Genomic DNA, 26,955 nt, shown 5'->3' on the forward strand with positions numbered 1-26,955 from the left:
ACCCCATTTAGGCCTTCACCCCACACACCAAACCCAAATCCAAGCTATCCTGAATTTCCTTTGGATATGCCTTTTTTCTTGGCCTATTTGACGTTTGATAAAAGTTCTGAATATATATACCAAAGATTGTTAAGGCGGAGCAAGATACTTCGTTGTAGTTCATGTCTATGGGCGCGAAATGGGGATCGAATCCTGTCTGCATAAAGAGGCGTGTCGATGACGTATTGACAAGCGTAAGTTGCAACCGGCCAACATCAGCAGCGGCATAAATAACCGGCGCACACCTGATATAAGGTTAATTTTCTCCAGACTGGATTGCTCAAAAATGCTAAAAATGTACCTGAAATGTTCAGAAGGTATTGAGGATCATGAAAATGTGCCTGAAATTCACATTCCTAACTCTATAGAACCAAGACCTTAGCATATGTGGTGAAATTCTGAGCTATGCCCATAGACTTCAATGGAGCAGTCGCTGCCTCTGCTCTGCATAAAGGGGGATTTTGCCCCCCCCCCTCGTGCGATCCGGGTTCCCGGAAGTGGCTCCTGATGAAATATCTTGCTCCGCCTTAACAATCTTTGTATATACGTTAATGTGCGTGTGTGTGTGTTTGCAGGGGTTCAAGTGTGTGTGTGTGTGTGTGTGTGGGGGGGGGGGGGGGGGGGGTATATAATAAATATATTATTTCATACCAACGATATAGCGCGATGATATTGTTAAAATAAATGGTGAGTTATTGTTTCGCATGTAGCCTCCCGTCAAATTACAGCCTGCCTCTCCTTCAGGATCAGTGTTCAACAAATCAAAATATCACCCCCTGGGCTGGCCGGCCCCGCCTTCACTAACACCCGTTATCCTGTCCCTTCCCGACGTTTCTCATCTTGCCTGATTTGAGTGCACATGTGTTGATTCACGCATGCAGATGAAGTCGCTGCGTTACAGTTGCTGTTCTAGCCAGAGCACGTAGATGTTGGATGGAAGTTAAAGTCGAAGGTGAAGTAATGTTAAAATGCCACAATTTAAACATGACAACAAATGCAGGGCAGTACCTGATAGATAGATAGATACTTTATTGATCCCGAAGGGGAAATTCAAGGTCTCAGTAGCATACAGACATCACACACAACCAGGGCCGGAGTGGGGGCACTTTTCAGCCCGGGAGTTTCAGGCCCAAGACCTGCCCACTTTTTTAGTGGTGGTGGAAATTGGATAAATAAGGCAACATTTCAGCTCTTACTATCCTGTAGTTTTTATTATTGTCTAATATTCCACTATTCCACAAGGATAGGTTGATAAGTTAACAAAATCAGGAAGGAAGAAATAAAGCATTTGAAATGTATCCCACAATTCCACTAAGAGGCATATTGAACTACTGTATTGTTTACATGTTTTTTTTCTGCATGGGTCGTCTATCATGTTGTTGTTTGGTGATTTGCACCAGATTGATGCATTTACATGTTAAAATATACACAATGTTCTTACGGGGAGCATGCCCCTGAACCCCCCTAGGGAGGCTTGTGCCCCAGTGCAGTTCTAGGTCTAGTGACACCCCTGGTACAAATCAATATGGGGGCTATTTTGACTGACAGACAGAGATGACCAAGAAGCTAGCAATTGTTGAACAAAAAAGTATTGCTATCCCACGATACACAATATGTTGCCCAACGGTGAGTCATTTTTCCCCATTGCACCAACACTGGATTTCAGTGTTGGTTCCTGCACCTTCCAAATCCCACTTTAACCACTGTGTGTGTGTGTGTGTGTGTGTGTGTGTGTGTGTGTGTGTGTGTGTGTATCCCCCCCCCCACACACACACACACTATAAAATGTTTTATTGGTCTAACCACATCACTGTTTTACACTTTAATTCAGTCCATCTTATGAGCTCAGGCCCAGATAAGACAGCGGCATTTCTGTATAATGTCTAAATACAATTTCTTCTTTGCATGGTATGTTTACACAAACATTTGTGAATGGATCAAACTGTGTTCCTAGACAATGGTTATGGGAAGTTTTCCTAAGCCCATACAATGTTTTTCTTTACAGAAATATGTCTGGTTTTAAAGGCGCTCTAAGGGATGCTGGGTAACGTCACTTCTGTTGACGTTTAAACAAAACAGAAAGCTAGCTCGTTACTTCCTTCCCCTCCCTCCTGTGCAATTGAAACTCTCCTAAACGTGCATCTCGTCAGTGATTTGCTTTGTTTGCTATGTTTTTATGGGCAAGGTTTGCCCAAGTTGTTTTGTGGCTGTTTTTGGAGCTTGGGTTGTCCACAGAGGTCGCATTTTTTTTACAGTGTATTCAGGACACCGGCATCTAGCGAATGGTGAGGTGATGTTTGCTCTGAGGTCCAAAAGACCACGCCCATCCAATACTGTTTTTCAGCCCTGTTCTTTGTCTTCAAAAAATTCTCTGGATTCTCGGAATATTTTAATCATATTATAGATGATGAAATCCCCCAATTCATGTTAAGAAGCATTATTCTTGTAGTTGTACACAGGTTTACAGTGATGAATACCTCCACATCTTTGCTTCTGAGACACTCTGCCTCTCTGGGATGCTCTTTTTAATAACTTTTTGAGATGTGTTGCTGGTATTCAATTCAAGAAGAGCTTATATTTTTAATGAAATAGTCAAATTTGTAATTTTGAACATTTGATGTCTGTGTCCTTTTTTAAACTAAATATGGGTTAACAAGATTTACAGATGATCACATTCTGTTTTTATTTGCATTTTACACAACATTCCAACTTTTTCGGAATTGGGGTTGTATGAAAACAACATTGAATCATAATCTTAATTGAATAATTTAATCAATTAATTGAATCATTGAATCTTAATAACTTGGCAACCTCTGTGGTTCTACGTCATGGCCTGTTGCTATTCTCACACACTACTCATATCTTGATACCCATGACTTTGCCTGAACATGCCTCTCTCCTCATTTGCCGAAACTGTACAGAAGAAGGGGGGGGGGGTTGTTGATACGGAATGTGGATGCTGGGATGTGTAGGAGTGGAGGACCTGAGGCCATGACTAATAGCATCTCATATGAGCCATAAATGATGGGGAAACTGTGGGAAACTAATGTAAATGTCCTGGAACAAACTGCTATCTTCTAAAACTAGTCACAATTCATGTAACAATGTAACAAAATCTGTGGAATAGGTCCCTTACATTTTGTTATGTATCCCAAACTTCCATCTGATAGACACATTATGAGGGATTTCCATCTGACAGACATATTATGGGCCTACATTTTCAATACATTTTTGTTACTGAAATGTATTGCCACCACTGGATGCAGCATGAGACATTCCAGAGAGTGTAAAAGACACCATTATGATTAAAGAAAGTTCAAATATAACCTGGAAAATCCAAGTTTTTGATATCCACAAAGAAGGCGTAAGAGAGGAATGGGATGGGTTTGGTCTTGCCCGGTGACCACATATTTCTCTCCACTCTTCGTCTCTCCACTCTTCGTCTCTGTGAGACCACACCCAGTATCTAGCTTCCTTTAAAACAACCGCCTTGCACACAACATCTTCAGAACTGATCAAGTCTTAAATAGTTCAGATAACTTCGGAATCTAAACAAGAAAAGAGCGGCAGTTATTAGAGGTAACAAATCATTTTAAGTTTCTTTCTTTCTTTCTTTCTTTCTTTTCTTTTCTTTCTTTTTTCTATAACTGAAAACATGCTGAGAAAGTAATACCATTCTTGACAAATGTGTGATAAATTATACAATTTGCTATATGAAACTTCTCCTGCGATAACAATTTCTGAAAACTAGTCACATCATATGCGATTAGACACCTGCAATCAAAGGCAATAATAGTAATTTTGTCAAGGACACAAAGCAGAGTTTGCATATTGCTTTGATCGCTTTGAGTTTTGACATATTTAACTTTGTTTACCTTTGGAGAAATAGTGATTCCATCACGGAAAAGTATTATTCACAGTTTTAATTTAGTCACATCTCAAGTTCACTGCATTGATATTCATGTAAGGTTGGAGTGTTCACAAATCTCAGGCAGTTTTAAAAGACTGGCATACAAATTAATAATTGCTTTCAAAATCACAGATGGACCAGAATCCTTGAGAGTATTAGTCATACAGAAAACTGTCAAGCAGCTCGCCATTGTCTAAAAACAGCAACAATTGCTGTTAGTCATTGGACCAAATTACTGTGCCCACTCACCTCCTGCCTCCAAATCTCTCTGGCCTAATGCGAGGTATTCTCCTGTCCACTCCATGAAAGCAAATGAGGACTTGAATGTACATTTGTGTTGAGAGGGTCAGTATCCCACCTGGCTGTTGAATGAATGAATCATGCAGAAGTTACAGGAGCGCAGGAAATTGTCAGTTGTCAGAGGTTTTGTGACTTTTCTGAATGATTCAGGGTACTTAACCAAGTGGGCACCTAAAATGTACATGGATTCTGTCTATTAATGTGGGATCTAGTTGTTCCATGTCTCTGCCATTGCTTGAGTTTTTTTTTTAGATGAAATTGGATTACAAGGGAGGTTCTGAGAGGGGCTCAGGGCCTAGAGATCACAGTGGCTTCTTGCATAAAATAGGTTTAGTTGTGTTGATCCTGAGTAGTAGACTTCTGGGAGTGGCTATCATTGTGCAAAAACAGCAGATGATGGAGCAACTGGGCCTGTCCTGACATGAGGGAGACATAAGCTTTGGTTTGGTGGGACTTTATGTGTAAGAGTGGCTCCTGGCTACTGATTCATGTACAGGCCTGTCACAGGCCTTTGCATATCGGCCTTTCTTGGAAAATGTGTACAATGTGTTCTGTAGATTTTGAAATCTCTCAGAATGGTTTGTTTAAGTGTGCAATGTGAAAAATAAATTCAAGATTTGTTGCATTTAAAGGAAAGGAATTCTATGTATATTGTTTCTACAGTATGTTGGCATGACTTGAAGGTTGACATCAGTTTCTTATGTAAACCTTGTCGTAAACCTTTCTTGCGCTCTCTCTCTCTCTCTCTCTCTCTCTCTCTCTCTCTCTCTCTCTCTCTCTCTTAGCATGGGTTCCTCTGGTGTACAGATTGTGTGTGTGGCCTTGAGTATCCTGGGCCTCATTGGTGGGATTGTTACCTGCATTGTACCGAAATGGAAGGTGTCATCCTTTGTGGGAAGCAACATTGTGACTGCCCAGGTAGAGTACCTAAGAAATTATATTATTTTTCCTGCAACTAATCATTATTTTGATAGTTTACTGATCAATCAATTATTTTATTGAACAATTTTTCCAAGTAGAAGAATATGTCCTCAATTGCCTACATTAGTCCACACGCCAAATATATTTAGTTTACTGTCACAGAGGAGTAAGTCAAGGAGAAAATATTGAAGTTTAAGGCAGTGGAATCTGAGAATTTTGAGGTTGATTTCTTTAAATTACACAAACCTATTAACAATTGCCAAAATAGTTGACGATTAATTTAATAGACGACAACTAATCGATTAATAGTTGCTGCTCTAATATTATTAGTTGCTGATTGTGACAAATGAAAGTACACTATGAAACATCACTGATTCCAACCTATACAAAATAAAATGCAGGCCTCTTCATCTGTCAATCTGCACAACAACAATGTGCACACTGCTAACAAATTGTAATTTACATGCTTATAATTTCCTCCCAACAGTCTACGAATGAGGGCATCTGGATGACATGTGTGTCGCAGAGCACAGGCCAGCAGCAGTGCAAGCAGTATGACTCCATGCTCATCCTGAGCGGCGACCTGCAGGCTGCACGCGCCATGACCATCATCGGCGGCCTGATCCTCTTCCTGGCCCTGCTCATCCTCTTGGCCGGCTCCGACTTTACCACCTGTGTACAGAACACAGACGCTAAGCCTAAGATGTGCCTGGTAGCGGGGATCATGATTTTGGTCAGCGGCTTCCTCCTGATCATCCCTGTCAGCTGGTCGGCCCACAACACCATCACCGAGTTCAACAATCCCTTGGTCATGGCGCAGCAGAAGAGGGAGCTGGGTGCCTGCATCTTTGTGGGATGGGCCGGAAGCGTTCTGCTGCTGCTGGCCGGGGGCCTCCTCTGCTGCTTCAGCCGCCCGTCCGGAGGCTCCAGCTCTGGGGGCACCGCCAAGTACCGCAGTAATGGTGCCTCTGGTGTCTCTGCACCCAACTATGTCTAGAGTCTCTGCCTACGAGTGTCAATCAGCTGAGGGAGTGAAGTTATGTTTAGTGTTTTGTGTGTGAATGTTTTATTTCTGCGTTTGATGTCAAGGGAGGTTCTCGTCTAGGGAAATCAGATCAGTGAATGAGGAAGTAGAGCAGATACTTTCAAGGACAGAGGAGGTCAAAAAATATACATTCATTTCTGAGCACATAAGCAAAATCAGGGGCGTGTACATACTCAAAGCTATGAATTGCTAAACCAGAATTATCTCAAGAGGTCCATCATATTCATAATTATATTATATTCATGTTCTGAATGGAGATTGGGAATACAGATGGGAAGAACTGCTTTTCAAAGCTAATGTGAAAGGCTGTTTTTTTCTGTATTAGTGTACAGTCATCACAACTAGTGCTGAAAACAGACTCCATTTGTGGACAACCTATATCAACACATATCCCGACAAATAATGTTAATAGGAAATAGGAATTGTATGAATGCATGTCTCTCTGCAGGGTGGTGGGTGTTACTAATCTGTATTGTATTGTATCAATAGCTAGATGAAATTGGACAAAATGTGGCAATGGTATATGCAAGCTGAGGTCGAGTATCATACTAGCTCAGGTATCTGCCTCAGGTATTTTTTCCTCATTAGTCAAAAACATTTCAAGTTTAATACATCCATCCATTGATGAAAGTAATTTACAGTTACCTGCTACCAATGTCCATTTAATTTGGCAGCTATTCAGTAATCTGATCTGATGTGTGCCCATTATGTTCAAAAATGTGTTGTGTTGTAAAATAGTAGATACCAGTATAAAACCATTGATAGAATCATAGCAAAACAGTATTAGTGGTAGTCCATGAGCTGTACCATTTTTTTTTACTTTGATGTTAGCTTGTAGTTTAGTTAAATCAATGCTTGTAAAAACAATTCTGACCATGAAAGAACTCAGTGTAAAATTAGGCAAATACAACAATTTTAATTAAAAATGTCTCTAAACAAACTATCTCTCATGTTTTGTTTGCAAACATATGCATGTATTGGAAACAATGAATTCAATCTGACAAAAAGTCCAAAATAGTTACAACATGTATTCTGATGTAACGCATATATTAGAAAAAAAGGAAGACTCTTCAGAACATCTCCACTATCGCATTGTAGGGAGCAATTCCATTTTGTCCTACATATCACACTGCATTTACATCTTTACTTTTCATTTTTAACCTTCACTTAATCCAGTGGTTCTCAAAGTGTGGGGCAGGCCCCACCAGTGGGGAATATAGACATGACAGGTGGGGCGCGATGAACAGGAGGAAATTAGTTTTTTGTGCCTTTAATAATGCCTTTCTTTTTTGAGGAGGAATATTATATATTCAAAACAAAATAGCCACACACAAACATAGGAGGCATAAACAGGCTTATTGATTAAAATAACATTTGATCCAGTGGACCAAAACGGGAAATGTTACATGGAGCCAAAATGCGAAAATAATATTTTAACATTCTTATTTTGCCGGGGTGATGGGGTCAGGTGGGGCGTGAAAATTCCCCACCTCCAAAGTGGGGAGTGATGCAAAAAGTTTGAGACCACTGACATATAACAAAATATTTCTTCCTATTCCCTTCCTTGGGCCTCTCCCATATGCCCCAGTTATATGCCCATTTTTCCTCCTTCACTTTAGTTTTTACTCTCCAACTCGCTCACTCTTTTGGTGAGCTCTTCGATCGTGGCCTTCAGCTCTTTCATCTCAGCCTGCAGGGCCTGAACTCCCTATAAGAGAGAAGTGAGAGAGAGAGAGAGATCAATGTCACATGAAGCCATGAACCAATAGAGTTTATTGACCCTCTGAATTTCCGATGGTCACCAAAGAAACACAGACCTTCAGTACAATTAGCTTGTTAAATTAAACTGACACAGGCAGAATTATGAATTACACCGGAGTGTTCTTACCGAGTCACTTCCAGAATTGGAGAAGGTGGAAACTGTGGTTGCCATCAGGCTCTTGATCACTTTGAACTCTTTGGGCTTGCTGGCCACATACCCATCCTTCAAGGAAATCAAGATTGGCTGGCCATCCTTGCCATTAAACCAATCATCGGCTTCCACAGAGGGTTCTGGACCAATGGTGTCCGGAAACAGATCCTCTTGGAACAAATCCGACTGATTAGGAAGAAAAATGTGTTTGTGAAACAAGAAACACGAGGGAGGGGAAAGCAAATTGAATTCTTATGAATTCTTCATAATGAGCCAGGTGACAAACCGAATAACAGCACTATGGCTGCAAAAAGACATAATTTACTGTGTGGTTCAAAATGTCACTTTAGCAGATGTACCTTGCGGGGAACAGTCATAACGATGGGTTCACATTTCCGCTCATGAAGCTTATAGAATCTGAAAAAAAGGATAGAGAGGATAGACAGATAGAGAATATAAAATATTTAGCATAATACAAACTTAAACGTCTTGAAATATAATGAAATAAAACCATGTGTCTGTATCTTTACCTGGCAATCTCGCATTTGTTGACCTCCAGACCTCTTTTGGGCATATAGCCCATGCCCTTCTGGCTCTCTTTGCTGCTGTACATGGAGAGGTAGTGGACATAGGGAGCCTCGTCAGTCACCTCAAAGTAGCGGATGCTACTGTCTCCCTGCAAACCCAGACCCCAACCAAACCCAGAAGATCCAATTATCAACAATGGCAAAAGAATAAGTGAGCAATATATGCCACTATGTAGTGTATGCTAGTTTAATATACATCGCAGGGATGCAAAATGAAACTAGTGCAGGTCACAAGCACAGAGAGGAGGAAGGGCCGTGTGTGCTGCAGCAAAGCTGGTGGGTAGCTGTAATCTGTAGATCAGGTGTGCTTACAAACACGCTTGGAAACATCCTTTTCTCTCATCTAATGCATGGGATTAGTCAATGGCCTGCTTAGCATTTGGACTGGGCTGTTTAAGTGACTGTGTGTGTGTGTGTGTGTGTGTGTGTGTGTGTGTGTGTGTGTGTGTGTGTGTGTGTGTGTGTGTGTAGAACATGCGTAACAGTTGGACTCCTGACCTTTCCACACAGATACACAACGCCGGTGTCAGGGTCAAAGAAAGGCAGAAGCACTCCACTGCTTGTGTCCAGCTCCTGAAGGGTGAGGGCTTCCGAGAAATTACTCTGAAAATAAAACACCCATCGCCAGGGTTACTGTATCATGTGCGTAAGTACACACACACAAATACACACTAGACTCATATAGGTAAGGTACTCACCGGGTCCCACAGAGCCACTTGTCGTTCGCTCATTCGGCTGAAACCAGTGGTCAAGATCTTCCCATCGTTTACATATATGGCCCTGACAGGTCTGGAGCCCTCATGCGGCTTATCCTTCTCCTGAGGGAGCAAGGGACATGCATTTAAAACAACTGGCATGCCTGATCGGATGCATGTCATATTTGACTATATGATGACTTTGACTATCATGTTCTTTTAGGCATTGTTTACACTAAACAGCTATCTCATTCTTTAGCCAAAACAACACGTACACCAAACTGTGTGCATGTGCTGTTTTGTATGCAATATAAAACATACTGCATGTCATTCACTGGAACATCACTAGATAGTGGGAGCAGCAGAGGACTAGAATTAGGGAATGAGAGACAGGATGGAGAGAGGAAGAGAGCAGAGTTGAGGTGCCCATACAGAGATGACGGTGGCCTTGCGCGGGTCAAGCACACGGATCTTCTTGTCCTTGCAGGAGGTGAGGATCTGTGTGCCGTCCCTGTTCCAGCAGGCGCTGTAGATGACGTCCGTGTGCTGGGTCTCCATCCGCACAACCGCCTCTCCGCGGGCCACATTCCACAGGATCACCACATTATCACAGCCTGGACATAGTAGAACAGAGGTGGAGCAGAGATGGTCAGCAGCAAATTCAAGTTCAGGCACATTATATTTAGGGGCCAGACCTTTTAGTGACTTACAGACAGTGCGTACAACTTTGAATTCAATTCTGTATCAAACTGAGAGCCCATGCAAAGCTCATGGGTAAAGATAAAGCAGCCAAGAAAGGCAGGATATAGAATGAGGTATAGAGTATTCATGTTGCAGTCGATATGAGAGAGTTGCTCACTAGATGGTGCCATATTCCCAACATTTGGGAATTGACCAATATTTACTGTGGCACTGTGTCCACATGGGTACCATAGAGTGTAGAAATGTACAGTATGTATATATGATTCTACGTGTGTCTGCATGCATGTCTGTGTACATGCATGAGTCTGTGTGTGTGTTTGTGGGCGGGGTGGCAGGATGCTCACTAAAAGTCGCTCTGGAAAAGAGTGTCAGATAGATAGAAATAATGTAAACAATGTGTTTGCGTGTGTGTGTGTGTGTGTGTGTGTGTGTGTTACCTGCACTCATCAGCACATTGTGGGCGGTGGGGTGCCAGCTGAGGATGCCCACACGCTTGGAGTGGCCCTCAAGTTTCACCAGCGGTGTGGTCAGAGATGAGACCAGGCCGCTGTCGGGAATCTCCCAGATCTGCGACACACAAACTCTGCAGTCTTAATGCATGTCTACAATACACAACTGCAGCAGCACCACTCGCTGGAGACCACATATGTCACAGACAGCCCTCAGATCAGATATGTCGCAAACAACCCTCATGTGAGTGCACAGGAAGTGAACAGAAAGCTTAATTTGGAGAGTGCAAGTGGTCAGTGTATTAAGACATAGAACACAGAGTTGCTCAGAAACAGATGTATTTCTCTACAACATGCTTTGTTCCGCAGATTTTGACCACAACAAAAAATGTGAGATAATAATTACAAAAGTAAACCTATAGCTGTTTCTTTACCCGGAACAGAAATTACTCTGTCAGAACAGTGATTTCTAAGTATTGAATGAAACTGTATGATTTTTCAGCTTTTTGTCAGCTTGGACTCAAGCATATTAAAACATGGTGGTATACCCATGGATACAACATGAATGATCACGTAATCAAACTGGTGAGAATGAGAACAGGGAGAACTATAAAAGCAATAACTTCTCCCATGCTTCTCCCTGCCTGGGAAAATTGAGTAAAAGGTCATGACCTCTCACCATAACACTACAGTCTTCTGAGCCACTAGCAATGATGTTGTCGTTGTGCGGACACCATTCAATATCCAGGACTGGTCCAGTGTGGCCACAAACATTGGGATAGGACATGTCAATGCGGCCAGTCTGGAAAAGAGGAAAGAGAAGGACATGAAGACTGGCTGAAAGAGGAAGGACAAGGGTTGGGTTATTTGCATTAGTTACAACAGGCCACCAGATCCTTCACTAAATGTCTAAATACATGTCTTAAACATATGCCAATACATGGTCTTAAAATGTGCCATGTACTATCATGCTATGCTCAGAATAATCTCTTGCAGGGTAAGATTATTTTATATGAATTACTATATAGCAATCTAGCAATACATGACTTTTCAAACATATAAAAGAATACACTCAATATTTTACAGTGAGCAGAAATTTGGTCATAGGTCAACTCAAAGAAGGATAGTCGGAGAGAAGGAAGGAGGGATTCTGCAGGGTTAGATGAGAGGAACTGAGTCAGCTGATGTCAATTTTGTAGCTATGCCTCCAATTACCCTTAATGGCCGCTAACTCTGTTAGTGTAGAGAAAACTGTAAGGCAGGGGGGCAGGGATCCCACTAAAAACTCTGAATGCAGAAAGTCCCCATGCCCCTCTGTTCAGATCCATCTGCCCTGTCTGGCCAATTCTACACACTCACTAAAAAGGAATATCAACAGTAGAGTAGTAATAATGGCAGCATTACAATGGCGTCTGATACTTCCTTGTCAATACAAGCAATTTAATGTGAGATTTATTTACAAATGAATCTAATGTGTTGACTTTCATATGTTTGAGGAAGCATGCAGATTCCTCTAAGCTGCCTGTGAAAACAGTGATATTTCGCATGAGACATTTATATGTACCGGTAAACATATCATGCATCTGTGTTTTATTATCACAACAAAGACAACTCTTAAAACCAAGCAACACATCAGTGCCCTCATTTGAGTCACACTCCACTGTTCAGTGGGAAACAATGTGCCATTGACTGCTCTGCCCTCAAACAACACAGACAGGCAGAGTTTTTGTAACCTCTGAAGGGCGAAAGGGTGCATTTTGACACTTGCAGTCATTCTTGTAAAGAGGTCATAACATGCTTTTTGTAAATTCATAATTAGTAAATCTGTTCTTTTGACTACATTCAACAGACAGGATTGAGAATTTCCGTGCCTAATCTACTGTGCAAATCTTTACATGACACATTAAGCATGTGCAGTGACTGTCAAAGTAACACTTTGCTTTAACTCATTCAGTATCCATGAAGCAATATAAAAATCATAGTGACTGACACTCATACAGTGTTATGATGCTGTAGTATAAGCTAGACTCAAATTATATTTATATATATTATATATTATATTATTATATTTTCTATTATATTATTATAAAAGATTGAGTGAAGTCACAAATGGCTCCATTAAGAGCATTTGGTGGCTAAACAGCATTTAATGTATAGAAAAGGGTGTCATCAATGCCCCTTATCAAAAGGTAAAAGAATCTTTATTACACATCCTGATACTTCAATCTGTTAGTGCTTGTAACATCATAACACTTTGATTAGTAATGATTTCATCAATCAATCATTAAGTATGCGGTATTATGAATATTTACTAACCCCTTATTAATATGTCTATAATGTTTTATGCATACAGGGTTTAAGTAAATGTATCTGTTATTTAAATTATATTACTGCTTAAGTTAACATTACTGATTAGCTTGAAGTATTTCAAATTGCAGTTTTTGACTTCAGAACATGCAGCTGTCATTCTTTTTGTCATTTTTGTGTGTGTGTGTCTTTCTTTCGATCAGTCCCTTGCCACATCCTGTGTAGACGAACTGACAGAGAAGCACTCCAAATATGGCAAAGAAACACGATGTGACAAGAGATCAGGGCAAGAGGTAGAGTGACGTTGCTCTAACGAAACAACGAATGGGGAACTTCCTTCTTCGCCTGGACATGTAATGATATCTTTTGAAATTTGAATTTGTGATAAACAGCAAACCACATCAGCACTTGATTGAAACTGTCTAATAAGATGCTGGGGTTGATGCTGCTTTTCTTATCTCGTTAATCATCAATAGCATGGCATCCATTGGATGAGTCTTGACTCCCCATTGTTTGTAAGCTTGTAAGAAGAAAGCAGACAGGCAAGGAAGAGTAAAGTTATGAAGCAAGACCTACTGTCTTGCAACAGACAGTTACATAATTCCTTTGCGCATTCAGATTCTTCAGCACTAATACCTGTGGACCTATTATCTGACTATGATGAAAGCATACTGTCTTACATGAGACGATCCTTTCTTTCCTCCAGACTCAAACAAATACAGGTGTCTGTATCTTGTTCTTACGATCTTTTCCATTTTGTCCCTGGACGTCAAATGCATCAGCCTCAAAGAACAACCAGTTGACATTGCTCTATTCAACGTGGAGATGCTTGACTCTTAACTCTTAACAGACAAACACACACACACACACACACACACAAATCAAATACACAAACATACACACACACACACACACACACACACACACACACACACACACACACACACACACACACACACACACACACACACACAGTTGCATTAATGATAGGCCAACCTTGGTCAGCGGAAGAACAATGAATGCTCCTCCACCACTGGCATCCACTATCATGGCCACAAACTTGGGGTTGACGGTGCAGAAGTTGCTGTCCCAGGTCATCTGGGAGATCCTGATGTCATCATAGCACTGGTCTGCCTTCAACGCCTTGCCGAAGACATGGCGGAACTTGCTGGCCCTGACCACCCTTTGGGACATGATGACCTGGAGTGAATGAAAGATTGGTTGGCATTTGAAGTGGGAGACAGTCACTGTGGACACTCACTGTGAATGTATTAGAGGAAGTTTGCAAGGTGTATTTGGAATGAAACTGCCTCTGTTGGCACCATGCTGAGAGATGTGTGCAATGGAGTGGTGTTTTCCAGACATGGAATAAAACGTGCCTTAGTCAGCCAACATGTGAAGTGCAACAGGTTGTGCATATGGTGCTGTAAAGGTGAGTGGGTACTTTACTTTGATACCTCGGGTAAGTATTTATAGGTGTATGGCTGTGGCCATTTCTCCCTCTCTCTCTGATCATGCACACATGGAACTTAATAGTGAATAGCATGGTAAATTATTTCTTTGAATGTAGCACTGTGGATAAACATAAATGAAACCCAGAATGTTTGTATGCGTATAGTCCCCCGAAGACAGGAGCTATAGATAAATTGAGCAAAAGAGACTGTTCATGAATTGGGGAAGGAAACGCTACACTTAACAAAAGAGAGGGAAGGTATTAGCTTGGTGGGTAACTTCCTCTTGTCTGGGGCCTCTTTTGAGGCAGTGAAGAGTTTACCTCACAAATGAACATAATGAGCATAAACACATCTCAACAACACACAAACAGGTGCATGCACAACACATAAGAAAATTTAATGTAATTTGAAAAGAAAATTTAGAAGAATCTCCTAATTAGAATAATCAGCTATGCTTGAAGCACAGAAAGAATAGAAACTTGCATTTGCTTGTCTAGTAAAACAGCCTAAAGACTAATGGGCTGAACAGTTCAGAGGAGACATTGACCTGATGAGACACTAAGGTGACAGTTAGACCACATCCTTCAGTGAGCTCTACTTGCCCACACATCTCGCTGCCACGGTGAAATCGGCCATTTCTGCAAACAATTGAAACATTCTGATATATTCTTCCAAATTCAAAATACAATTAATAAAATGGGTTCATGTCATATAATCAATATCTCACCAATCACTTCAAAACAACCTATGTTTTTGTTTAAACAATTTTGAAGTGACACAAAGGTTGACATTAAGGTTGGGCCACTTCCTATGCAAACTTGCACAGGCGTTCCCCTCTTACAGTTCAGACATCATCGATGGGTAAGAATACTAATCGTCCAGACCATGACTGTTGCAGCTTTGACCAATCTCAATAGTTTGGCGCCATGCACTAATTCATTTAGCCTAATTGGAAAGTCCAGAGAATGTTCCCACACATGAGCATAAGCAGCAGGAAGAGAGAGAGAGAGAGAGAGAGGCAACGGCTTGGCAGTAAAAATCTATCATTAAGGAGGTATTAAAACTGAAGGCAGTTTGGAATTGCAGAAGACAGCTGTACCTGTTATTTGCTGTGGGGGAGGGGATGGCGCAACAGCAGCTCGAGGTGGATCTGAGGGGTCGAGGCTCTGTTCCGCTGAAGGAGAGAAACTAGAGTGAGCGAAAGTGAACAGTGGCGGAAAGATCTCAAAAAGTGATGGGGGAAGTGAGAGCTTGAAATGAAGATGGAAATGGGAGGTGTCTTTTCTTCTCTGACTTTGAGCGTGACCAAAAACAAGCTATAAGTGACAGGAAGACAGTTGGCATGTTCTAAATTTCGAACTCTACGACAAGCTGTGATTGTGGACGTTTTTGGAGTTAACACTTCAGAGTCTGAGGCCGGTCAGACACTTTTGAGGTATTGACATTTTTAGATATTTCACTTATCTAAAATCATTGATGTAAAAGTGACACTTACAGTGTATATTAGGATTGTTGGGGATGTCCAGAATATAATCATGACAGTAAAATAAATGTAATAAAACATATTTTTTAGTTAAAACTATATTTGTAAACACACACTTATCAAAAAACTATTTTCATAGGTGCTCAGAGAAACACATTATAAACATTTCAGGCAAATACTTTGAGCTCTAAATATCATAACTATGGATGTTGACTACACACTGGTGTATTCAATGGTGCATTCAGAGATTTTTATGTGGTTTCACTACTAAGAATTAGGACTTCAGAGTAAATTGTTTTACTCCAAATCCAGTGAGTGGCCCTACACAATGAATATTGATGAGGCAGGTGTTAGCACACCTGTGAGCCCCCCTCTCCACTGTCACTGTGGTCCATCCTGTGAAAGACAGAGGCTGCAGATTTACCATGCCCATATCATATGAATAGCCCTCACCTGCTAATGGGTTGGCCATTAGTAATATTTAAAAAGTAGAAGATTCAAGGTTTCTGGGTGTTATTCTTTTGTTTGAAGCAGTTTTAAATGAATGTCGACGAAATATGCCACCGGTGGGATACAAACTTGGAAGAGTTAAGGGGAAACTGGCAAGCATTGTCTTAAAGGTTTCTTTGTCCCACATAGCCTACAATCTGTGTTAATGTTTAGGCCTAGCGTTACTACTTCTCTTTTACTTACAGTATAGCCTAGACTCTCCTGTGCATTTCTGCTGTATGGGAAACAGTTGAAGTTGTGCCAATGGTGAAGTTGTGAGGGTATGGGCAAGGTCCGCTACCCCACCCAGTGTAAACCAAGGATCAGACCCTCAACCAAATCACAAAAAAGCAGTCGGTGCCCCTGAAGTCAGTGAAGAGGCACGCATACAGTCACATATGTTGTTCAACTTAAAGGTGCTCTAAGCGATGTTGGGCAACGTCACTTCTGTTGACTTTAAAACAAAACAGAGAGCTAACTCGCTACTTCCTCCCCCTCCCTCCCTCCCGTGCTGCTCCCGTGCAATTGAAACTCTCCTAAACGCGCCTAAAAAACGCCTAAAAAACGCATGGCATCGCTTAGAGCACCTTTAATTGGTATGCATTGCACTCTCAGGGAATCGGTAGATCCTGGCCTGTCGTAGCCTGCATCAGGTGTGTAGAGGTGACCACTCTCAAATGGAGAGCAACGTCCTCGAAAGCAGCTGGCCAAAGTGATCATTACTGTTTTATAAGAACCCATACAGTAATTTCCTGTGTATTAGCCGCATTGTGTATAAGCCACAGGACAGTGTTTTATACAAGTTAAAAGAAACAAAATCATATTAAAACCATGTTAACTGCCCCCCGTGTATTAACAAAATAGCTGAAGAAATCAATGTATAAGCTGTGGCTAATAGTTATGGTAATAAATTACCGTAATTACGGTACATCACTGTAAATTACGGTAATGTGTGACCTTGGTTGCATTTATCCACCCTGGTACTAGTGGAGAGGGAAAAAGGTCCAGGGCATCCTACATTACATGCTAGTGAGTATTTGTGTGTTGCATGTGAAGGCAACATTTGAGGTGATGAGCAATGGTATAATGCTCAGTTGTTATGTCAGACTCTGACTGTAAAATTTTGTTGTATTGTGGGGTTGCTCCTCAACAGTCTCAGCAGAGCCAAAGTGTGTTGGAAGTGTAGCCTACATCAAGACAAGTAACCTTAGCAAACTCACCTAAGCAACCTCCCATTCCAACCAAACACACAAGCAATTCACGCAAAGTGTCAGCAATGCCTCTTTGCTTCTTCCTGAGGAAAATGCGCAAACTCCAGGTCCGCCAATCAGTACTGACAGCTTTCTGCATATGTTTCATTGAGTCCATAGTCACTTTTAATATCTCAGCCTGGTTTGGTGCACTATCCAATATTACTGAAATCGCAACCCATTAAACAAAATTATAGGCTAGAGTGGGGCAAAAAACAGCCCTTAGGGAATATGTGATATTGCTGTGAAACAAAAAGCTAAACATGAAATGCTATCCTACCCCACGGCACCAGGGGCGTTTCATCCTGCACAATATGGCTTCAAAAAACTAATATAAATTCTGAAAAATGTATTATATAAATGTATAATATATGTATATAAATAATATAATGTACTATGTAAATAAGATGTACTGTCTATATTCTTACCAAACAACTCACAATTCACACATATATGATATCCTGTAAAGCTTCTCTTTTCTTGAAGTGCAGAGCACGCATCCATTTTATGGTGAGTACTTGTACATCACCATTGTCAACATAGTGCATAGAAATAATAGCAACAACATTTTACTTCCTTTAGTGATTAGTTTGTGAAATATAGGGGGGGGGGGGGGGCGTTTTACCCCAAAGGGTGCTTTACCCCATGCACTTGATTGGAGCAGGATTCCCTTATTAGTATTTACAACAGGACTACATTAAAAGGAACCCAAATAGCCTTGGTCAACACTCACTCACTACAAAGCCAATCCTTCAGGCCAGAGGTACAGATCTCTCACCTTAGGGAGGACTAATAGGACGTGACCTTCTCAAAGTAAATGGTAACACTACAACATGGTAACATGGCATCGCTTAGAGCACCTTTAATTGGTATGCATTGCACTCTCAGGGAATCGGTAGATCCTGGCCTGTCGTAGCCTGCATCAGGTGTGTAGAGGTGACCACTCTCAAATGGAGAGCAACGTCCTCGAAAGCAGCTGGCCAAAGTGATCATTACTGTTTTATAAGAACCCATACAGTAATTTCCTGTGTATTAGCCGCATTGTGTATAAGCCACAGGACAGTGTTTTATACAAGTTAAAAGAAACAAAATCATATTAAAACCATGTTAACTGCCCCCCGTGTATTAACATAATAGCTGAAGAAATCAATGTATAAGCTGTGGCTAATAGTTACGGTAATAAATTACCGTAATTACGGTACATCACTGTAAATTACGGTAATGTGTGACCTTGGTTGCATTTATCCACCCTGGTACTAGTGGAGAGGGAAAAAGGTCCAGGGCATCCTACATTACATGCTAGTGAGTATTTGTGTGTTGCATGTGAAGGCAACATTTGAGGTGATGAGCAATGGTATAATGCTCAGTTGTTATGTCAGACTCTGACTGTAAGATTTTGTTGTATTGTGGGGTTGCTCCTCAACAGTCTCAGCAGAGCCAAAGTGTGTTGGAAGTGTAGCCTACATCAAGACAAGTAACCTTAGCAAACTCACCTAAGCAACCTCCCATTCCAACCAAACACACAAGCAATTCACGCAAAGTGTCAGCAATGCCTCTTCTTCCTGAGGAAAATGCGCAAACTCCAGGTCCGCCAATCAGTACTGACAGCTTTCTGCATATGTTTCATTGAGTTCATAGTCACTTTTAATATCTCAGCCTGGTTTGGTGCACTATCCAATATTACTGAAATCGCAACCCATTAAACAAAATTATAGGCTAGAGTGGGGGAAAAACATCCCTTAGGGAATATGTGATATTGCTGTGAAACAAAAAGCTAAACATGAAATGCTATCCTACCCCACGGCACCAGGGGCGTTTCATCCTGCACAATATGGCTTCAAAAAACTAATGTAAATTCTGAAAAATGTATTATATAAATGTATAATATATGTATATAAATAATATAATGTACTATGTAAATAAGATGTACTGTCTATATTCTTACCAAACAACTCACAATTCACACATATATGATATCCTGTAAAGCTTCTCTTTTCTTGAAGTGCAGAGCACGCATCCATTTTATGGTGAGTACTTGTACATCACCATTGTCAACATAGTGCATAGAAATAATAGCAACAACATTTTACTTCCTTTAGTGATTAGTTTGTGAAATATAGGGGGGGGGGGGGGGGCGTTTTACCCCAAAGGGTGCTTTACCCCATGCACTTGATTGGAGCAGGATTCCCTTATTAGTATTTACAACAGGACTACATTAAAAGGAACCCAAATAGCCTTGGTCAACACTCACTCACTACAAAGCCAATCCTTCAGGCCAGAGGTACAGATCTCTCACCTTAGGGAGGACTAATAGGACGTGACCTTCTCAAAGTAAATGGTAACACTACAACAAGGGGCTACTTTAAGATTTTTGGAGGAAAAGATCAGGCAGTCTGCCCAAATAGGCGGCATTGGACCATTAAACCACACAATGATCCATGTTAACCAAGACATGATTAACAGAGAACAATATCAACATTTTAAAGTGGCACAGCCAGAGTCCAGACCTCAATCGGTCAAAAAAGTGGGCACAAAGAAATAGTGATGGCAAATAATTGTTCCTGTCTAAAAACCCGGATTGCTGCTAAAAAGATGCAGTCTAGAATGATTGTGGAGACATGGAGAGGCTTGGCAGGTATTATAAGAACCATTTTGAGAGCTGTGATGGCAAATAAAGATCTTTCCATTAATTATTTAAAAAGGGTATGAATAATTTTGGACGCACCATTTTTTTTTAAAAATGTAAAAAAAGATGAAACGCTTTTTCTGATAACATGTTTTTACCACATTGTCTTGCAACCTTTTGCCATGTGGCAGTGTCATTTTCAGTCAGAACAAACATATTGAGAAAATCAACATTAAATTAATATTTGCCAGGGGTATGAATAATTTTCTTCTTAACTGTATATATGTATGTATGTATGTACTGGCGCTTTTCACACATGAAGTTCCTAATAGAAAAATAAAGTTCTTTAAATTGAATTATTTCAGAAATAAGACATCCTTACACTAATCATATGATCATCCATGCATTCAAGCATTGGACAAATATAACCGACCATTGGACAGGACACAAATATTATGATATTTGTATCCGTGTAGAGACACCTAGTGGAAGAAAGTATATCACAAAAAAGTCTGTGGAACTATGGAATAGGTACATTTGCCAGCCTTTCAGTACTTTCAAGCTGTCAATCTTCAGTATTTTGAAGATAAAAAAACACCCTCACAAACACAGACATACAGACACAGACACACACACAAAAGAGACCAAAAACCATGTTTAAAAATATAGACTTCAGTTTATTGCACAATCATTGCAGGAGACTGGGGGGTGGAGGGGTCTGTCTGAGATCAACCTGACAGATGGACAGACACACTGACGGACAAGACAAGATTAGTACACACTTATTACATACAACGCTCGTACGGTGAATACAATTGGACGGAGAAACAAAAAGCAAACACACACACCAGCAATGAGAAGAACAAAAGATACAAATTACAGTACATTCACTGTATGAAAACTGTCATAAAGTAATTTGGTTCAACCATACACAATTAAAAATAAATGTAAAGAAAACTGTTGTTGTTCTGAGATGGTCAACCTGTGTGTGTGTGTGTGTGAGAGAGAGAGAGAGAGAGAAAGAGAGAGAGACAGAGAAAGAGATGTGTGTGTGTGTGTGTATACTTGTATAGATCAAATACACATGCCACTGCAGACTGGTATGTCAAGTGTGTGCTTACAATCCGGTCTTACAATCGCATTTGATAGAAACAATCACTGTGCACAAATATCACCACTAGATGGAGCCATATCATTTCAGATGCTTCAAAGGTGACAAACATGACAACATAGGACAGACACACAAACACACATGGAGACAGACTCAGGAAAGGTCCCTTTTACCCCACGAAAGACGGGCAGTCTCATTGTCTGTACATGAGTTAATTGGTACAATTTTCTGTACCAGTCTTTTTCTGAATTACAGTATTAATAACATCCATAATGAAAGTATTAAGAATAACTAACAGTTACTCCTGTATAAATAATCATGAACAGGCTATCCAGCACCTGCATACTAAAAAAGAAGACAGTTGTCATATTTTTGTTAGTAGTTTCATACATGTAGTTATTGTATACAGAGAACAGGATATTATACAAAGACAATGATTAATTTAACTTCCACCTCCTCTGAGCTATGGGCTGGTGACTGTGTGCTACAGCGTAACTTTCAACATGCCCCCTTCAGTCCATGGCCCCTCATAGGACTACATCTTATCCTCTCTTTTTCTCTTCTTCTATGTTGCTTCTGCTTTGCATATCCCAATGATCCAAATGAGGCCTGTGTTCCGAGCTTCCACACATTCACTACATGGTACACTATACAGTGAATAGTTATTCACAATATAGTTGACTGTGTAGGGGATAAGTGGATGTTCTGAATGCAGGCACAGCCATTCCACTGTGACAGGTTTACTTCCTGTCTAACAGGGGGGCTACACCGGGCGGGTAACAGAAGCGTTCTGTTCACGTGAAAATAATTTTAGAAGACCGGTCTATTTTTTTTTTTACATACGCGCCTCTATCACGTCTGGTGTAGCCAGTTCCATTGATTATAGTGGAAAGTAAGTGTTGCAGCAGAAGCAACACAAATGAATGCTTCAGTTACGCGCCTGGTGAAGCCCCCATTACTGTTCAAAGTTGAGCACTCAGTGTCAAACACAGACGCAATGGACTGAAGTCTTACCAAAGTAAAGTTACCCAAGATGCCCATACTTCATATTCTGCAGTTTTCACACACCAACACCCCCCCACCCCCCACCCCTCAGCTTCACTCTCAGACCTTCACCTCTGACATGAGGATGGGTGACTGCCTGCTTTGCTTAACTGGGTAAGCACAGCAGCTGAACAACCAGTGGCTCAGGGCTCAGCGCAGATCTTAAAGGGATGATTTGCAGACATGCGGTGACATGGCGCCCTGAGCCAAGGTCAACCCTGAATGGCAAAGGGGGGGGGGGGGGGGGTGGGGGGACACACTATTGAGACACTTCATCCCATATTAAGAGATGGAGGGGGAGGGGGGGGTATTGTTTCAAATAACTATACTTAGATCTGTCTTAGAATGAGTATATTGTAGGTGCTGATGCAAGAGAAGGCCCAGCCATTGAGATGAGACATAATGATTTGATCATGAAGTGATCATTAGATTGAAGTGATCATTAGATTGTTTTACCCAAATGTTGTTCAATTATGGTGTTCATAATGCCATGTAAGGCTTTGGCCATTTCTCTCTCTCCATCCCGCTTGAGCAGGCTTTCTGTATCTTCACACTTTGTGGTACACAACATGCATTGGCATGGCAACCAAAACAGGAAATGGTTAATTTCAACTATTGCAGACATCACTAAGCATTTTCTTTTACAGAATAGTCAGACTTGCTCAGCAGAGCCATTAGAGTGCTTATTTGTGTAATTCTGAACAAGAGCGGCCAAAATTGTTGTCCAAATGAATGAATAAAATATTTCAACACATACTTAAGGATCTGTATTTAACCAAATAAAAAGGCAAAAACCAAATTGCACTACACAACAGGGGAACCAAATTTTGTATTTGAGGAAGGGTTCACACATACTCTTCAAACTTTTCTTTGTAACATCTTGTGTCTTTAATCCGGCTTAAAATGAACAGTGCCTTGGAAAATAAAAATGACATGGCACATAAGGGCTAATAAGGGTTTTGCCACTCAAGGGAACACTTCTGGTAATACAGCATGGTGTTTTTTCACAAAGAGCTCAGCCTGGACCACAGATAGAGCCTCGAGTTTCGAGGGTTAGAACCCCCCCCCCCCAAACCCCCCACCCACCCAACACCCATGCTTTCATTTACACTACCCTCACTTCAGATATGTCATATAGATATACATACATACAAAAACAATTCAGCATATTTATATATATATATATATATATCTTGCACTGTATGCATATATCATTTATATATACATACAAGTATGTACAGTATTTATATGGACTTTAAATATGTCTTGTTATTGGTATTCACTTTGATCCAAAGCCCTTTTAGTAAAAAATAAATAAAACAGTGCAGTTTATTTGATACAGTTGTATTGCCTCTGTTGTTCCTCAGTTGTAATAGTTTTTTTTTCCCTTTTTCCCCATATGAGCAGATCTGAAGCTTTGTGGAGCTCTTCACAAGAGTGGCTCGTCCTACATGTTATATCCTACAATGCACTAGCATTAGGCTGGCATCAGGCAAGTATTTAAAAATTTGGGGTGTAAATATACGTATACATTATAGATATTTCTCCTTTTTTTTCTCTTTATGTTTTTAATTCAAGGGATCTGTTATCTTCTTTTGTCTGTTGAGCTACTAGCATGCATTAGTTACATGACGTCGCACCTCTGTGCGCTTGTTTCCGCCTTGTGTCAGCTCAGGGGTGTCAGCACTGGTAGGCCACACAGAGACTAGCAGAGCGTCCCTGAGGGCTGGAGTTAAAGAGTCTATCATGAGGTCAGACTTGTTTGAGGAGTAAGAGTATAGGTTGAAGAAGAAATTCGTACAGTCGGGACTTTTGCAGGGGTGCTACACTCTAGGGCTATAGGTGTGTGTGTGTGCGTGTGGGTGGGTGAGTGTGTGCATCTATGTGTGGCTGTGTGTATTTGAAGGGGTATAGTAGGTGTGTTTGGCAATTTGTGAAACAGGAAGAGTGAAGGGAGTTGTGTGCGTCAACAAATGCGGAACAGATACGAGTGAGTGACTCACTCTTACACGAGAACATGTACCAACAGTGTGGACATAGATCCCCTACATTGAGAAGTCTATGACCGTTTTTCAATAATGAAAATTCTTGAAAAGTCTTTCAACTTGTTGACAATAAATAAAATTAATTTACATATTATAAAAAACAATACAATAAAAGGAACACATTGTATACTCTCAACAAATGAAATAAAAATAATGGAATTCATTATAATGGTTAAACAACTATTACATGACAATCATGACCTGAAAGTGCCATTTGGGATTTCTAATATTAACATCTCATAATAAAAAAAGATAAAGAAAAGAAGAAAGAAAAGGGACCTCATTCATAGGTTTGCTGTGCCTAAAGACACTCTTCAGTGCATGCAGCATGACCGAGGTGCATTTTATTTCCTGATCGGATCGATGCTTAAAACAATAGTTCAGTCAGCATAACAGCTCAAAGGATGCTGCTTTTATGTTCTGAAGTGGCTAGACTGAAGTTGTGCAGTTTGTACAGATACAGATGATATTGCCATATACAGTGAACTGAAACTCACACAAGTGTTTTGAGCCCCCACCCTATGACGGTGCTTGCCGTAGCTTGTCTACCACAAAGAGGAAGTTCCCAAATTTTTGATCACCACAAAGTTTTTCAGAGCTCCTATGAGATCTCCCATCAAGCCTTCAATTGTGAAGCAGTAATTGACTAAAACTGGTAACATGAAAGTGGATTACCCTGTTAGTGTTTCATAGAATCGACTATGTTGATATGAGTTCAATGATATATATGACAACTTGACAGCCTACTTCCTCATCATTCCTTCGTTATTGGCAAAGTGGAGTTGCTGTTGATAGTGTCTAGCGTTGCAATGCACTTCGACTGCAATAAAATTGAATTGTATGACATCATAAAGCAACGATAGATAAAACTTTGGGCACCAATTTGGTGCTAAAACAATATTTTTTCATCTTTCAGAGATGGCACATCATTCTGCATAGAAAGGTTTTAGAAGTGCATGACAGACATTACTCTTAAGACATATACTGCATGTAAGACCCCATGTAAGACCTCTCCCTTTAACACACACACTCTCCCCTCCCTCTCTATACGGCCCCATTTTCAGCACTTAAAGTGCCACAGCCTGAAGTGCCACAGTGATTCAACGCAAAGAGGAATGAAACAGTTTCCCAGATTGTTTCCCTTTACATAATTACTTTTGACCCGGATCCAAGGTTACGCAGTTAATTGGGGTGAAAGGTTTGTAAAAAACGCTGATTTGAAGAGGAGTGCCATATCATCTTGTGACAGGCTGCTGTAAGATGGTGGTGACTGGTGGAGTCTATGTGCTATCCACTGTCAGTCCCATAAAATTACAAATCTGTGATTACTAAACATCACATTAAATATAATGACATAGGTAATACTAGCAAGTAGAATTTGCAAGAAAATAAATAGTTTGGACACCTTAGCGATTAAACTTTAAGGTGCCCCATTAATAAAAAAAATACATGAATTACAGGGCCGTCATACCAGGATCTCAGGTGTAAACTTCACATAAAATACTATTACAAACCAATGAATGAAGTCCCTTGTCTTTTGATAACACACAGAAAGGAGAGGAAGAAGACAATGGCAACAAAAAGAGCACAAATATGGACGACGAATAAAATATTGGGACAAAATAAAAAAACAAATAAACAAAGCAATTCAGAACTCAAGTATATCCAAAGACCCCTGTGAAGTACTTTGTTAGGGGGAGTGCATGAGTGTGTATGTGTGTGTGTGTGTGTGTGGAGGGCATTCATAGTGCATTATGTGAGCGTCATGTATCTCAGTGCTCAGTGTGTGTTAAGAGAACAGTAGATATGGTGCATAGTCTGCGAAAGGGTGACATCTGAGATAGAGAGGTCTAATTCAGTGCATGTTACCACTTGCTGAATGATAAGTCTAGTCTATCTGATAAATGTAGGGTGCGCATGATTTCAGTGGAACTACAGTCAATGCTTCATCATCAAAAGCCCCGCTCTACAGTGGTGTGGTAATAAACCCATAGACAAACGTCAGGTTTCCAAAAAGAAGCACGCGGTTTACACTCGAGTGTCCTTCGACACCTTTTTCGCAACGGGAGCAAGAGTGTTTTCTTCGAATATCCTCCGAATGCTGGTGTACACATGATAACACTGACCGATAGCACTCAAAACAGACCTCCAGACCGTGGTTTTTGCGTGCGTGCGTGCATGACTTGTATGCGTTGCCGGGGTGACGGGGGTGACCTTCCTCTTTGCTCCACTTTTGACACATACATGGCTGTGGGCGCGAGGATGAGACGTGTGGAGGCCGACGCAGAGAGATATGTACATTCTGGCCTAGAGCCGCAGGCTGTGTGTCACCAGCTCGCAGTGATACAGCGCTGCTGTGCCCTAATGACATACAAACAAAAAAAAAAAAAAAAAAAAAAAAAAAAACAAATCGCATGGATCCTTGCCATGTATACCTTTATGGAGATATGATGGGAGAAGCTCAACTCCCGGTGGTCCTCACTAAGGCCCTTCACCCTCCCCTCCCCACCCCATCCCACCAGTCTCCACCACGCCAGCAGAGGGAGAGCAGCCCCACCCAGTTCACCCCCCCCCCCCCCCCCCCCC

At 40.9% G+C, this 26,955-nt stretch overlaps 2 protein-coding genes across 2 annotated transcripts; one reads left to right on the forward strand and one right to left on the reverse strand.

Moving 5' to 3' along the window:
* Positions 1-3,509: 3,509 nt before the first annotated feature.
* On the forward strand, positions 3,510-7,155 carry cldni (claudin i). The gene is made up of 3 exons (XM_042085504.1): positions 3,510-3,618; positions 5,035-5,167; positions 5,658-7,155. The coding sequence occupies exons 2-3, from the start codon at positions 5,036-5,038 to the stop codon at positions 6,165-6,167; spliced, it is 642 nt and encodes a 213-aa protein (XP_041941438.1). The 5' UTR covers positions 3,510-3,618; position 5,035; the 3' UTR covers positions 6,168-7,155.
* coro1a (coronin, actin binding protein, 1A) lies at positions 7,112-15,562 on the reverse strand. Its single transcript, XM_042085502.1, has 11 exons — positions 15,421-15,562; positions 13,864-14,067; positions 11,240-11,362; positions 10,549-10,678; positions 9,842-10,023; positions 9,413-9,532; positions 9,213-9,317; positions 8,658-8,803; positions 8,487-8,544; positions 8,104-8,313; positions 7,112-7,923 (listed from the first exon to the last, which is right to left on the reverse strand). The coding sequence occupies exons 2-11, from the start codon at positions 14,059-14,061 to the stop codon at positions 7,831-7,833; spliced, it is 1,365 nt and encodes a 454-aa protein (XP_041941436.1). The 5' UTR covers positions 14,062-14,067; positions 15,421-15,562; the 3' UTR covers positions 7,112-7,830.
* Between the last annotated feature and the right edge of the window lie 11,393 nt (positions 15,563-26,955).

This window comes from Alosa sapidissima, chromosome 3 (assembly GCF_018492685.1).
Source record: "Alosa sapidissima isolate fAloSap1 chromosome 3, fAloSap1.pri, whole genome shotgun sequence".
NCBI classification, from domain to species: Eukaryota; Metazoa; Chordata; class Actinopteri; order Clupeiformes; family Clupeidae; genus Alosa; species Alosa sapidissima.

Coding starts and splice junctions, on each gene's coding strand:
- coro1a (XM_042085502.1), bottom strand. CDS start 14,061: ATGTCCCAAAGGGTGGTCAGGGCCAGCAAGTTCCGCCATGTCTTCGGC. Junction 11,363..13,863: donor TTGTTCTTCCGCTGACCAAG/GTTGGCCTATCA, acceptor CCTCTTTTCCAG/ACTGGCCGCATTGACATGTC. Junction 9,318..9,412: donor AAGTGGCTCTGTGGGACCCG/GTGAGTACCTTA, acceptor TTTTATTTTCAG/AGTAATTTCTCGGAAGCCCT.
- cldni (XM_042085504.1), top strand. CDS start 5,036: ATGGGTTCCTCTGGTGTACAGATTGTGTGTGTGGCCTTGAGTATCCTG. Junction 5,168..5,657: donor GCAACATTGTGACTGCCCAG/GTAGAGTACCTA, acceptor TCCTCCCAACAG/TCTACGAATGAGGGCATCTG.